The 15,460-nt window shown below is 36.2% G+C and overlaps 1 protein-coding gene across 15 annotated transcripts in view; it reads right to left on the bottom strand.

Annotated features, from left to right (window-relative positions):
• The window catches only part of DIP2 (disco-interacting protein 2), a 686,249-nt gene that overhangs the window by 251,539 nt on the left and 419,250 nt on the right, over nucleotides 1-15,460 (bottom strand). For all 15 annotated transcript variants that reach the window (XM_069833532.1, XM_069833554.1, XM_069833546.1 and 12 more), the window contains one exon: nucleotides 5,707-5,781. In XM_069833532.1, coding sequence (XP_069689633.1) covers nucleotides 5,707-5,781 — 75 coding nt within the window. The remainder of the gene's footprint in view (nucleotides 1-5,706; nucleotides 5,782-15,460) is intronic.

Here is a 15,460-nt window from a genome sequence, read left to right as displayed (position 1 = left end):
TCTAATGCAGCCTTGGCGAAAATGTGACTCACGAGCACATTGTGGCTCGAAATGATAGCTATGCACTTCCTACCTCCCACAACCCCAACCCTCTCACTCACTGGAGTCAAACTCAGTTTGATTTGCAGGCCTATTTGTCTCTGACCTGCGAGTGGGGTATCGTCGCAATGTCTCTCTCGAAACCATGTACCTCTACAACAACGAAAGTTTCAAGTAGGATGGGAGGACGCATTTTTTTGCTGCCAATATGAGGAGAATATTAAGTGTATGATTTGTTCACAAGTATTACGAGGGAAACGGTTGTATAACATAAAACGGCATTATACTACATGTTACTGGTGAAACATTAAAAGGTTAAGTGTTATTATCATCATCATCATCATCATCTCTGTACGTCGATCCTTTTTCAGCAGATGTACGAATAATGCGGTTAGATCTTCAAATTAAAGTAACAGATTTACAATGTGATGTTAAATGAAAGCTAGATGCAAGGACTTGACAAATTTAGAACTTTTAAAATCTTTGCCAAAAAAATAAATATCTGAAGCTTCGTTCTTTCGCTTGCTCTCTTGAAGCCATGTTCGCTACAACTTGCGTTTGTGAAAAATTATTTTCAAGAATGAAATAGTAAAAACCAAATTTAGACCACGACTGACAGACAAATACTTTCGCGATCAAATACGACTGGCAGTAAGTGACGTAATTCCTGATTTTGAAACTCTGTCGCAGAGACATTCTGAAGACTGTTAATTTTAGGTTGTAATAATGTGTCCTATGTTTTCTTGTTCATTTCTTTCTTCGTTACACGTACTAAACATTAGTTTGTAGCCTTGTACTGTATAAAATTATATTGAGTGCTTGACGTAAGGAAAATGAAAATCCGTTAATAAGTCAGACAATTGTTTCACTTCCCCTTCGGGTGTCCGCCTCCCTCCATAGCACCTGGGGTTTTCGGCTTTGCGGGCGCTGTTAGTCTCGTTTTCTCGATCGGTGTTTATCTCTAGTGCTAACCGTTACTCCACAGCGCTAGACTATAGGGTGTTGAAAAGAAGAATTCAATATTTTGAGAGGTTGTAGTAGGTTCATAAAAACAAGAAAAGAAATCTAATAAACATAGGTATTGAAATTAACATTTTCCGAGATATTAGTATTTGTTCATCAGCATGATAGGAGATTCTAAATGTGATTTTCATAAAAAAAAAAAAAAGAGAATACAATATTCTAACAGGTGGTTGTGCTCATCAAAACAAGACAAAGAACTTTAATAAACACGGGTCCTAAACTTAATATCTTCCAAAATATGAGTTCTTGTTCATCAACAACATAGGAGATGTACAATATTATTTCCATTCATTGTAATGCATCCTCTGCCTGGGGAATCATACTTTGTTACAATTTTTTTTACTGCATTTCCGATATTACACTGTATATCCAATAAGAAACAAGCAAAGAGCTCACATTAGAAGATATGTTGTTGTTGTTGTTACAATACCAATTTCAAAGCCCACTTTTCGTACAAAATTTAATTTAGGATCCATGTTTATTAAACGTTTTCCTTGTTTTGATAAATACTACCATCTGTCGAATACTGAATGAGTTTCCTTTTTATGGAAATAACATTGAGAATCTCTACGATGTTGATGAACTAGTATATATTAATTTTAGGACTCATGTTTATTATACAATTTTCTTACTTTAATAAATTACTACTCCACCTTTTTGAATAACGAGTGCTCTTTTTTAATTGGGAATTACATTGGGTATTCCCTATGATGTTTATGAAGAAGTACCCATATCTCGGAAGATATTATTTTTAGAACCCATGTTTAATAGGTTTACTTTCTTGTTTGGATCATTACTACCACCTCTAAAAACATTGAATTTTTTTTTAATGTTCTCTATATTTCAAATCGCGGCATTTATAGTGTATATTTATTTTTTAATATTTCATCCGTTTACAGCGACATATAATTGCAGTAATATTGGCTGAAGACGTTGTGTGTCAGTATATAAATTTTATTAAAGAGCATAAGTCCTTATATTTCTCATAAAACTTTATAATGACAGGGAAATAGGCATCAATCTTCACAAACACTTCGAAATAAAAGTATGTAAATATGAGATTCCAAATAATGCACTTCTGTATAAATTTACTTTTAATTCAGATATAACTTAGCTTCAATTCTGAGGTGTGGAGTTTTATATTTAATATCTTCCGACAGCAATAACACGATACTTTTGCATTTAATCCCTTGTCACAATATCGTTTCAGTATTGTATTAATTTCGTCGAGAGATACTAAGATGAAAATAGTTAAAAATTACATCAGTTTATAAAAAGATAGCAATATCTCTGGCAGGATTCATTCCTTAAGAGCACTTCCAAGGGCGCTCCGACACCTTGGAAGGGCCATTGGAATGGATCCTTTGCTGCTTGGTCACCTTGGCGGTGTGAACTTGGAGCGGGAGGGTAGGAGGCACCCATTAAGTGAGCGGGTGAGGGGGTCACATGCGGCCGGTGGGCTGGTACACCCTCATTATTCATCCCATAAATTCGGGGTGCACAATAGGCCTCAGTATGGCCGACGTGCCAAGGGGTCGTCCTAACTCGTCCGTAGCCACCGTGACCTAACCCAACCTATGAAAAGATATAGTCGAGTAACGTGAAACATACTATTTTGAGAGAGTTCCGCTACACGGCGCGGCTGTTGTGGACTGTGGTGATTTTAACTTGGCCGATCGGCACAAGAATAGATCACGCTCAGAGAAGAAGAAGTGAGCAAAACATACCAACTAATGACCTAAATATCATAAATGGTCTCTCGCATTACATGAGATAATATACGTCGTTCCATAATGTCTGACAGGCGACGTACATATTGCCGGCAAAGAGAGACAGAGAAGGATAAAGGTCTATCTATTCACACATCTCCGGGACGTGACGATGTTCTCCGTGACGTGGCGGCATCTTCCGAGGAAATAAAATATCGTCGCCTTGCAGACAAAGCTGTGCGTTCCTACATCTCCAGCAACGGCATTCGCCGACACGTTCAGTGCTTCTCCGTGATCCGTGCCGGCAAAACGTTTCGCTCGACACCGATATTTTTTTGTTTTCACGGACGTGATACTCTCTTCCCGCCTACCTGCTTTCTCTGAGCTGAGCGGTTGCCTTTTGAAGTAAGACGGTCCCCCCAACCTTTTCTGTCCACTCGGGGGGATGGGGTAATCTCTTTTTTCCGCTTTCTGAGGCAAACATAATTGTTGCCAATTCTCCCCTGAATGCTAACACTAATTGCAGTCTTTCTTAACATGTTCAAACAAGTGTTTCGTTTGCTGTTTGAAAGTCTTGTAAATTCCTTAGTTTTTTTTTTTTTTAATACAATTCCAAGATAGCAATGATAGATGAACAGCAATGTTAAAGATATAATTAACTTTATGAGGCACAATAATATTACCATGCCCAAAACCTTATCCATCCATCAAGGGAGTTATGTTGCAGGAAATCAAATCAGTCAATATTAGTAAGAAACATGCAGTGGAGTTGCTCGCAGGCTCGTATGGACACGAAGTGTTACGACTTCCTCCGTACCATTGTGTTCTTCTAGCAACAAAAGAGACCGACTGGGGATCCTCTGAAAAATCCTACCAAGTTACAACTGCACGGAACGGAAATGTGAGAACAGACGTGAAAAAATCATGTCGGAAAGGACGGATACGGACACGGAAAGCACCATCACGTCCCGGAGATGTCTGAATAGACCTTAATTGTTATTGAACCAATGGCAGAGGTCTCATTCCACGTTTATCTTGAAGTTGAACGTTTCAGACTGGCAAACTTCAAGATATGCTTGGAATGAGACCTCGGCCATTGGTTCAATAGCAATTTATCCTTCTCTCTCTCTCTCTCTCTCTCTCTCTCTCTCTCTACCTACAATATTTACGACGCCTGTCAGACATTATGGAACGAAGTATAAGAAATGTTGTTCTCCTTTACTAAACATTTGTGTTTCTTTCTTCAATGCAAGTCAGTGGTGAGAATGGCTTTCCATCGAATAATATTATGCAGATATTTAAGGGATTAGGTATAGGTTACAACAGTAATATTTTGGAAATATTCCACATTTTTTCCTCCATTACTATATCTTGTACAATAGTGAAAATTAGTACGTGTAAAACACTGTCATTCTGCTATATTAAAAAAATATTTTTACGATTTAAAAAAATTACATACATTTTTTTTTCTTCAAAATTCTGTTCACTGTGCAGTGATGAAGCGTTTCCCACATAACTAAAAAACTATGCAACATTCTGTGATGAAATTTTTTGTTTGTATTTATGCATGTCACATCTACAATATGATTTAAGATCACTTCTCTTACCTTTGATAGATTGTCTGGCAAAAAAATTAATTCATTTAAAAAATGGTCAAATATCAGTTTTTTTCTTTTAACACAACAAAATTATTTATTAAGGAATGTAATTGAAAGAGCATGATATTGTAAACACGAGTTTCAGCAATAAAATAAAAGAGAGAGAACATGGAAAAGTTAAGAAGTTTATGAGTTATGAGGGAAACGTGTCATCACTGCACAGTAAATTACCACCACTTTTAATTTTGAAAAAATATATATAAATAATTTTTTTAATCGTAAAAATATTTGTTTCATATAGCAGAAGGACAATGTTTTACGCATATCAATTTTCATTATTGTACAAGATACAGTAATGGAGGAAAAAATATTGAATATTTCCAAACGTTTTACTGCTGTAAGCTGTACCTAACCCATTAAGCTGAATAACTATTAAATCTAATTTCGCTGCTTTAGAAATAAAACAATAATTAATTCCCATTTATAGTAGGTAATAAACTCTTCGATTCTGCAAGATGTTACAAGTAGAATAAACATAAAGAACTGCCTATCAGCTTCTGGTGGAAATGGAAGTTTTCGTTTCAGTTCAGATATATTGTTCTGGAAAGTGTTATTTAGGTTAATTTTCCTTATTTTTAAGTTTTACTTAATTATATTTTCTGTAAAACATGGAAGATTTTTCCCCATCGTCCTGTCTCCTAAAGTCTTGCTCAGATGCAATGAACAGTAGAGTCACTCCGTACATTAAAATTCTTCGTGAAGGCTTCCGTTTATCTCCTTTGATGCAGAAGTATTTTAAGTAATTAACAACTGATGTATTTGACTCATCAAAAGGAGTGAGCCATTTCGACGTTTACTACTCCCGACGATTTTATGAACATTTTCTGAATATGTTTAGGAATATCTTCAACACGAAAGGAATGCAACATTTCGATATCACGAAACGACACTGTGTTTCAAGGGATTAATTACATTACTGATAAAATAGCTACGGCGCTTTTAGAAGATGAAAAGAGTTATGTAAGATTTAAACATTAATGTTAGGATTTACACACAATTTTAACTTAAAGCAAATAGAATAACATATATTTTTTCTGTTATAGGTATGTGTACGAAATTATTAGGATTAAACTTGCACGTTAGCAGAAGAAAGGTTAAAAAAAGCACCCCTCATGTTGAATAGATGTCACATATTGTATTATTGTAGTTATAATCGAAAATCTCGACACAAAGGCTTTTAAAGAATTGTCTAGGACCACAATCATTATGCTACCGAAACTACAATTTGCAGAAATGTAATATTTAGGACGTGTGTACCCAATTCCTTGCATACATACCTTGTGTCTGCTTGGGGACGTACGGGGCGAGGAGGCGTGTTCGCTTCTTCTCATATCCCTTCTGTGTAATATCACCTGCAAAGCAGAAGGAAAACAAATCGTTAGAACGAGTGTTCATAAAGACAGCGGCTCATTTCACATTTACACTTCCTTGTTTCAGAATGTAATCACACACTAAGTTTAACAATATACCTGAATACACAATACTGCGAAAATCGTCCGTTTGTGAAGATGGATGGTGCAGTGCATAGATATCCGAGCATCCGGTACTCAACTAGCGACGATACCTGAAGGTTTTGATAGCATTATTATTATTATTATTATTATTATTATTATTATTATTATTATTATTATTACTATTATCAATATAATCACCAATTCTTCACTTCTAAAGTCAGTACTGAATATTAAAAATTAGTATTATTGAGGATATATTATTATTATCATCATCATCATCAATAATCATTATCATCATCATCAATAATCATTATCATCATCATCATCATCATCATCATCATCAGAGTCCGTATACACCAGTTTCTATCTGATACTTTTCCAATTCACTGCGGGCTAAAGCAGGGAGATGCACTATCACCTTTACTTTTTAACTTCGCTCTAGAATATGCCATTAGGAAAGTTCAGGATAAGAGAGAGGGTTTGGAATTGAACGGGTTACATCAGCTTCTTGTCTATGCGGATGACGTGAATATGTTAGGAGAAAATCCACAAACGATGAGAGAAAACGCGGAAATTCTACTTGAAGCAAGTAAAACGATAAGGTAGGAAGTAAATCCCGAAAAGACGCTATTATTCGGTTGAGAAGCTTTTGTCATCTAGTCTGCTGTCAAAAAATCTGAAAGTTAGAATTTATAAAACAGTTATATTACCGGTTGTTCTGTATGGCTGTGAAACTTGGACTCTCACTTTGAGAGAGGAACAGAGATTAAGGGTGTTTGAGAATAAGGTTCTTAGAAAAATATTTGGGGCTAAGAGGGATGAAGCTGCAGGAGGATGGAGAAAGTTACACAACGCAGAGCTGCACGCATTGTATTCTTCACCTGACATAATTAGGAACATTAAATCCAGACGTTTGAGATGGGCAGGGCATGCAGCACGTATGGGCGAATCCAGAAATGCATATGGAATGTTAGTTGGGAGGATAATATTAAAATGGATTTGAGGCAGGTGGGATATGATGGTAGAGACTGGATTAATCTTGCTCAGGATAGGGGCCAATGGCGGGCTTATGTGAGGGCGGCAATGAATCACCGGGTTCCTTAAAAGCCAGTAAGTAATTATTATTATTATTATTATTATTATTATTACCATCATCATCCCCATATTTTCTCATCTTAAGTAGTGAATGCGAATATGTTATTATTTTTATCGATTATTATTTATTGTTATCATCATTTACATATTTTTCTTTCTTAAGTATTGTCTGTCAAACTTTGCGGCTATTAGCCTGTTATTATTATTATTATTATTATTATTATTATTATTATTATTATTATTACCTTCATCGCAATAAATATTTTATTTTTCCAAGTGCTGAATGTCAAGCCTGTTTTTTATTATGATGATTATTATTATGATTATTATTATTATTATTATACTCACTTACTTACTTACTTACAAATGGCTTTTAAGGAACCCGAAGGTTCATTGCCGCCCTCACATAAGCCCGCCATCGGTCCCTATCCTGTGCAAGATTAAGCCAGTCTCTATCATCATACCCCACCTCCCTCAAATCCATTTTAATATTATCCTCCCATCTACGTCTCGGCCTCCCTAAAGGTCTTTTTCCCTCCGGTCTCCCAACTAACACTCTATATGCATTTCTGGATTCGCCCATACGTGCTACATGCCCTGCCCATCTCAAACGTCTGGATTTCAAGTTCCTAATTATGTCAGGTGAAGAATACAATGCGTGCAGTTCTGTGTTGTGTAACTTTCTCCATTCTCCTGTAACTTCATCCCGCTTAGCCCCAAATATTTTCCTAAGCACCTTATTCTCAAAAACCCTTAACCTATGTTCCTCTCTCAGAGTGAGAGTCCAAGTTTCACAGCCATATAGAAGAACCGGTAATATAACTGTTTTATAAATTCTAACTTTCAGATTTTTGGACAGCAGACTGGATGATAAGAGCTTCTCAACCGAATAATAACACGCATTTCCCATATTTATTCTGCGTTTAATTTCCTCCCGAGTGTCATTTATATTTGTTACTGTTGCTCCAAGATATTTGAATTTTTCCACCTCTTCGAAGGATAAATCTCCAATATTTATATTTCCATTTCGTACAATATTCCCGTCACGAGACATAATCATATACTTTGTCTTTTCGGGATTTACTTCCAAACCGATCACTTTACTTGCTTCAAGTAAAATTTCCGTGTTTTCCCTAACCGTTTGTGTATTTTCTCCTAACATATTCACGTCATCTGCATAGACAAGAAGCTGATGTAGCCCGTTCAATTCCAAACCCTGCCTGTTATCCTGAACTTTCCTAATGGCATATTCTATTATTATTATTATTATTATTATTATTATTATTATTATTATTATTATTATTATTTTCTAGTCACAGTTTAACCTCGTACCGACGAGTAACGTCCACAGTCACAAACCTAGAGCCCGAGGCGTGAGCTCTGCGGTGACACAGTGAGTTCCTTATGCAGTGATTTACAGTTAAACATTACGCGGAGTGGCGCTTGAAGGTCGTCGACTCTCTTTATGGAATCTGTCTTCGAACATTAAAACTAGTATACAGCCGGGAACTCGTAAGTGCGCAATATATGCGCAGCAGCAAAAGAAAAAATAAAATAAAAATAGACCTGTATCATATTCGAAACAACACTTAAGTTTTGTGTATTATTCGGGATTATTTGCTATTCACAGTAACGTTTGTTATACATAATTAATTCATTAGTTTATTACTCTTATACTGAGTATAGGAAACGGACAGCAGTCTTTAACTCACTGACATGGGAAGTCATTTTGACAGTCTGCATTGCCTACACTGCAACAACAACCGACAAACATTAATCTGCCCACAAATCACAACAATGACTAATGACTCCTGCCATCCTATCTCATCGGACTATTGGCAGGCCGCGCATACGGCAAGACGCAAACGTAGACGACTAAGAATGCATTCCGAAAATTGTAGACAGCAGAGGTCTGCATCGGACGTTTTTGCTCGACCGCCAAGTAGTTCATAGCATAATCCGATAGGTAGCGCACATGCATGATGGGTAAAATTGTCACGAGCGATAAATCCTCGAACGGTACAAGCCGAGCGTTAGACATTCGTTCTTGTTACAGTGATGAAATGTGTAGTAACATCATAGATGTTTATAATTTCAAAACTTTGCAGTGTTTAACTAACCTCTCCATAGTACAACTACAAAACTTGCTTTAAAATGTAATATAAATGTTGTAGGCAAATGTCCCCCCCCCCACACACACACAGGAGTGATTTTGTTCTTACCACATCTGATAGATGTTATTGGATGCAAATGTAATTATTATAAACGGAGAACACAATCATGATAATGAAATAACTGTATCAAGTTTTCTAGTAATAATAATAATAATAATAATAATAATAATAATAATAATAATTAGTGCATCTATCTTTGCGTCTGGAACAGTTGTGCAGCATGATTATTTGTTTTATTATATTTTCTGTGACTTTATCTCTGTACTAATATTGTTATTAATCTACTGCTATATCAATAATATTTTGTAAAACGTTTCTACATTGTCGCAGTATATAGGCGGAACACTATGTATGGACCTATGATATTATATATGTGGTAAATAAAATATTGAATAATTATTAATTAGCAATAATAACTGTATATCGAAGTTTTTCATATTATTTTATTTATAACTTCATGTTCCTGTTTTGGTACGTTCCATTGACTGTTCCATTAAACGTTTGTCATAAACGCAGAAAATAAAGCCTTATTTTTACCGTATGAGCAAAACATATGTGTATCTTATCTGTCGCCTTCCATACAAGATAAGACATGTCGGTGAGATGACCTTGTACTGTGCTTCTATTTATTACGAGCGAATCACGACCGATCGTATCTCACTCGAGGGTGCGACACTCGACCGAGTTCAAGCGAGCGATTTAACTCCAATTCAGCACTCTGGTAGATAGTATAAACGGCATATAGAAGTATCCGAAAAGTCCAGTACTATAAAACTAGTCATAATGTATGTTTAATCAGCAGTCCGAAGTCAGGTTGGAACCTCATAAGTGACACCATCACTCATGAAACAACTAAGCCAGGAGATAATGGGTTGGGTGAGCAGTTCTTTTCTCCCCTCCATTGCATACATCGCTGAGTAGCAACATATTACACTAATCAGACTTCAGATGTATAGAATAATTGTTCTTCTTCTGACATATTATATCAAGTGAGATGTACACTCTTTGACACGGAAAATGATCGCTCTTCTGTAGCGTGAATTTGTCTAGTTTCGTTCAGTTTAACGCGAGGTTCACACGGTAAATATTGAGCAAAGAGGCCCAAGGATGAAATCAAGTCGTAGCAGTCACGCATCTGTATGTCACGAAACGACGCATTCCCTATGAAGCCTTTATGACTTTGCGTAGAGCCCTTTCTTCTCGTTACATAGACCGGGCTTCAAATCTCTCTATGTAAAACACACGCGTTTAAACACAGCGCACACGATGATTCCCGAGCTATTTAGAGGTGGGACTTAGTAAGTTATATGAACAGCGACTAATTGTCGTGTCAGTGGATGTACCTACTGCCTTATACAGCAATAGATGTGTGAGCCAGAACCTCAATTACAGGTATTAAAGCACAGTATAATACAGGGGCATAAATAACTCAATTAAGTCATGTAGACCACCCCTTAACTCCCCACCACTCCACCTTCCCCGGCTGAGACAGTAATCTACATTTAATTTTATATTTTCAGATATGCCTAGTAATATAATAAAATAAGTATATATAAACTTCAATCGTAAGACACATCTGTTTTGTAAATGTTTATTTGCTATATGAATATGGAATATATTAACGTTTTCGCCTTATTGGGCATCATCAGATATAATAAAATATGTAATCTGAACCTTGATCAAATTGAGCATATAACAAATGAGCAATGTATTATACATGGTGTTGGATCTTCATGAGCTTTATGTATAAAAGTATAAATAAAATGAAGGATAATTAATTTCAACGTGATGCAAACTTTTAAAATTGAAATTGAAATTGATTGTGTATACATATAACTCATGTTACGGTATAAATACAAATTAATCAATTAGAATTATACGATTTATCAATGATGTTAAAAAATTATGAATAAAATGAATAAAATGAATATATTACCATAAAAATTAATTAAAATTCACATTGTTCGAAAAATATCTTAGGGTACTATATACAATATTGATGTTGTGTTGTGACTGATGGATCTTATGTTGTCGATTAGTTGTAATTATACATGTAGAATTTCAATCGTGTAGTATACGTTCGCTTGTGAACTGAATGTTATCTGACATTGATACAAATAGTGGTTATTATTGATCATTTAGATCTAAAATATTCATCTGATTTTAATGACATACAGATAATTATCATTGATGATTACTGTGTGTAGTCAAAGTTTATCAGGGACTGTATATGTGAAGATGATTTATATGTATATGTCTTGATGTTTGTAGAAGTGTGTTGGTGGTTTGAAGCGAACTAGCTTAATGTTTTGGTGCAGTAAGAGCAGGAAGCAAAGCCACGTGTTGTTTAACGTACGAATTACAGAGCCAGGTGTTAAGACGTGACACTCATCCTCGATTCTTTGGCTTAGATCAGCCGTGGCGAAAATATGACTCGAGAGCATATTGTGGCTCGCAATGATAGCTGTGCATATCTCTTGCTTCCTACCTCCTCCAACCCCCACCCTCTCACTCACTGGAGTCAAACTCCGTTCCAATTGTATTTGTCTCTGACCTGCGAGTGGCGTATCGTCGCAATGTCTCTCTCGAAAACAGGTACCTCTACAAAAACGAAATTTTCAAGTAGGATGGGAGGACGCATTTTTTTGCTGCCAATTTGATGAGAATATTAAATGTATGATTTGTTCACAAGTATTACGAGGAAAACGGTTATATAACATAAAACGGCATTATACTACACGTCACTCATGAAACATTAAAAGATCAAGTATTATTATTATTATTATTATTATTATTATTATTATTATATTATTACCATCATCATCATCATCATCATCATCCCTCTACGACGATCCTATTTCAGCAGATGACGAATAATGCGGTTAGAACTTCAATATAAGTTCACAGATTTACAATGTGATGTTAAATGAAAGCTAGATGTAAGGACTTGACAAATGTTGAACTTTTCAAATCTTTGCCAAAAAATAAATATCCGAAGCTTCGTTCTTTCGCTTGCTCTGTTGAAGCCATGTTCGCTACAACTTAGGTTTGTGAAAAATTATTTTCAACAATGAAAAATTTAGATCATGACTGACAGACAAATACCTTCGTGATCAACTACGACTGGCAGTAAGTGACATAATTCCTGATTTTGAAAACTCTGTCGGAGAGACATTCTGAAGACAGTTAATTTTAGGTTGTGATAATGTCCAAAGTTTTCTTATTCATTTCTTTCTTCGTTACACGTACTAAACATTAGTTTGTAACCATATACTGTATAAAATTATATGTAAGTGCTTGGCGTAAGGAAAATGAAAATCCGTTAATAAGTCAGATAGTTGCTTCACTTCCCCTTCGGGTGTCAGCCTCCCTCCATAGGTGCTATGCACGTTGCAGGTTACACATACAGTATATATACGCGATCATATTTTTGCCACGGCTGGCTTAGATGTTCTATGTCTCGAATCTTGTATTATATTATCATATTATCAAACCTGTTTCTGTGGCGATGGGGATGAATATGGGAAGATATAGCAATGGACATGAACTACAAGTGTGTGTTCGTGTGTGCGTGCGTGTGTGCGTGTTTATTTGTGTGACGGAGCAAATACAAAATACATACCGGTACTGTGATTTGTCCTATGGTGAGATACTTTCCGGACACCTAATAGTAGATATTATGCATGGCGTACGCATAGACTGAAAATGCATAGTATATACTTGTTTTTTTGAAAGATGGGACATGACAAGAGCGTTGCGATCGGAAAAACAACTGAATGTCACATAGCGTGGTAGGTCTGTTGCTATGGTAACGACGGTTGAGTTACCAAACTTCCGTTCTCAAATGACGAGTGCTTAATAGATCCCTTGGCAACATTTATTGTTCACACAATTGTAGGTAATATTGGAACGTTTCGTCTTTGATTCTCTGTCGATTTTTGTATTGTTTTTTTTACCTTTGCGTCAATTATCAATGAATGTTTTAACGTCAATTGCTAGCGTCCATCAGCAGGCAGTGTGGTAGTCCATATTGGCAACATAGCACTGTAGTTCCAAGCTCGGCCGCTTAACTGTCATGTCCCATCTTTCAAAAAAACAAGTATAGATGCTTTGCACGGCGTGTGCGCACATGCATTCAGGAAGTTGTACTGTAGATATCCTCTGACGAGAAGTCGTCAGATAAAAGAGACAACATCGCAACTGCGACTATTCTATTCTCCACACTCACTTCCATTGTTTCGTGTTCCAGACTATAGCACGTCCATACTTACGTTAATTGCAATCACTTGAGGGCGGGCAAAACAGTTCTCCTTCAGATGACGTTTCACGTAGCTGAGGAAGAGGACGGAAGGCACAGACAACGCGTAGGTTCAACAGTAACGATTCGCGCTCGGTTCTACTTTTCCCCATAAATAACACCAGAAATATTCCAAGGCGGTACAAGCCGTGGCAGGCACTAACAATACGGATAAAACCCACGCGATCCAGCACAGTGGTCAATTCTGAATGTTCGGGGCACCGAGACGCGAAACGGTCACTTAAAACCGCGCCCAAAATGTGTCTTCATGCAACTCCTAATAAAGTTAACTAAAACGTGATATATTGTTGTAGTAACATTTCAGCCCCACGTTGTCGACATGTGAAGAAAAATGAATTTATCAAACCATATAATGAAAACAAATAGAAACCTCGTTCTGTATAACTATGTGCAATAAAAACCAACCATTATCTGAACATAAAGCTCAATTAGAATAACCTTGTTTCACAGTTTATTATGATGAATAAAAATTAATGACTTTGCTACACCAAATATACACAATCAACAGGAACAACGTCACCCGTTATTTACGATAATGCTCATCAACTAAAAAGTCTGTAAATAATTTCATTAGAAAACCAATAATTTTATGTAGCTTAAAAATATGTCTACTATAACACTTCTTGTGCACTCTCAAAATAAACAGGAACATAAAAATTCATTCGCTGCTTATTCACTTACATTATATACTTTTTTAATGTACCAAAGTACATATGATATTTCCAAGCAGATATTGTGCATCATCGTTAAGATGAAAGAGAAGTGGAACGGAGAAAAATTCTCCGGCACCGGGATTTGAACCCGGGATTTCAGCTCTACGTGCTGATGCTTTATCCACTAAGCCACACCGGATTCCCATCCCGATGTCGGATCGAATCCTCTCAGTTTAAGTTCCACCTCTTGGGTTCCCTCTAGTGGCCTACCCTCTGCACTACGTCATAGATGTAACTTATGACAGTAGGATATTGTCCACATATGTGCGGAGGTGCACTCTTTATTTATGACTAATTGACCGGGATCCGACGGAATAAGCGCCGTCTTAAATCACTAAGTGATTTTACGCATATCATATATTATATATTACCGAAGTACATATGATATTTCCATGCAGATATTCTGTGTCATCGTGAGATGAAAGAGAAGTGGAACGGAGAAAAATTCTCTTCGGCACCGGATTTCAACCCGGGTTTTCAGCTCTACGTTCTGATGCTTTATCCACTAAGCTACACCGAATTCCCTTCTTTCTTTCTTGAAACGGGTTAACAATATATAGACATGATGCTTGTTTCGCTATTCAAGGCTCCATTGTTATACTTTGTGTTTGTTATAAAACAACTTTCATGGATTCGCGAAATTTCATTTCAAGAAATTATTTCATATGTGCAGACTTTACGAAATGCGTAGACCTTACCTTAATACTTACAGTTTCATATAAAAGGCAGGGGGAACACATTTTAGAGCACAAGTATCCTGTACAGCAGTCATGTCAATTGATGTCCATAGGAGCAAGCGCGAGCTTCAGAACTCAGGACAGCCTCAGCGCTTTAAAGCGGAAAGGAAAGAGACAGACGAAAGAGGTGGTATATGCCGCTTGATCGAGCTACAGTATATACAGGGATGGCCAGCTCCGATTCAATAGATAAAGGGAAGAGAACTTATTAAAACTGTATCCATGTTAATTTTTAGATTTGTCTGAGAAGTATAAGTGCATTGTAAGTATGTAAGTTTTAATTTTAATGCTCATTTTTCACAAGTTTGTCTTTTTTTATTCAAAAGAAATATTTTCTCAACTTTTTTATAGAAAAGTGAAATTTTCAGATATAGGCCTATTTATTTAGTAGCCTTATAGGTACTGAAAGAATGTTTTCGTAAATCTGATATACAGTAAATACTTATTACTGAAGGTAGTGTATTGAAAATTTTGAAAATATTCGCATGGAAAGTGTTTGTAAGAAAATGAATTAACAAAGGAACTATTGTTACATCATAA

Source organism: Periplaneta americana, chromosome 1 (assembly GCF_040183065.1).
Source record: "Periplaneta americana isolate PAMFEO1 chromosome 1, P.americana_PAMFEO1_priV1, whole genome shotgun sequence".
In the NCBI taxonomy this organism is placed as follows: domain Eukaryota; kingdom Metazoa; phylum Arthropoda; class Insecta; order Blattodea; family Blattidae; genus Periplaneta; species Periplaneta americana.
The sequence above is the reverse complement of the archived record's forward strand: the minus strand, read 5'-3'. Positions and strand labels throughout refer to the sequence as shown.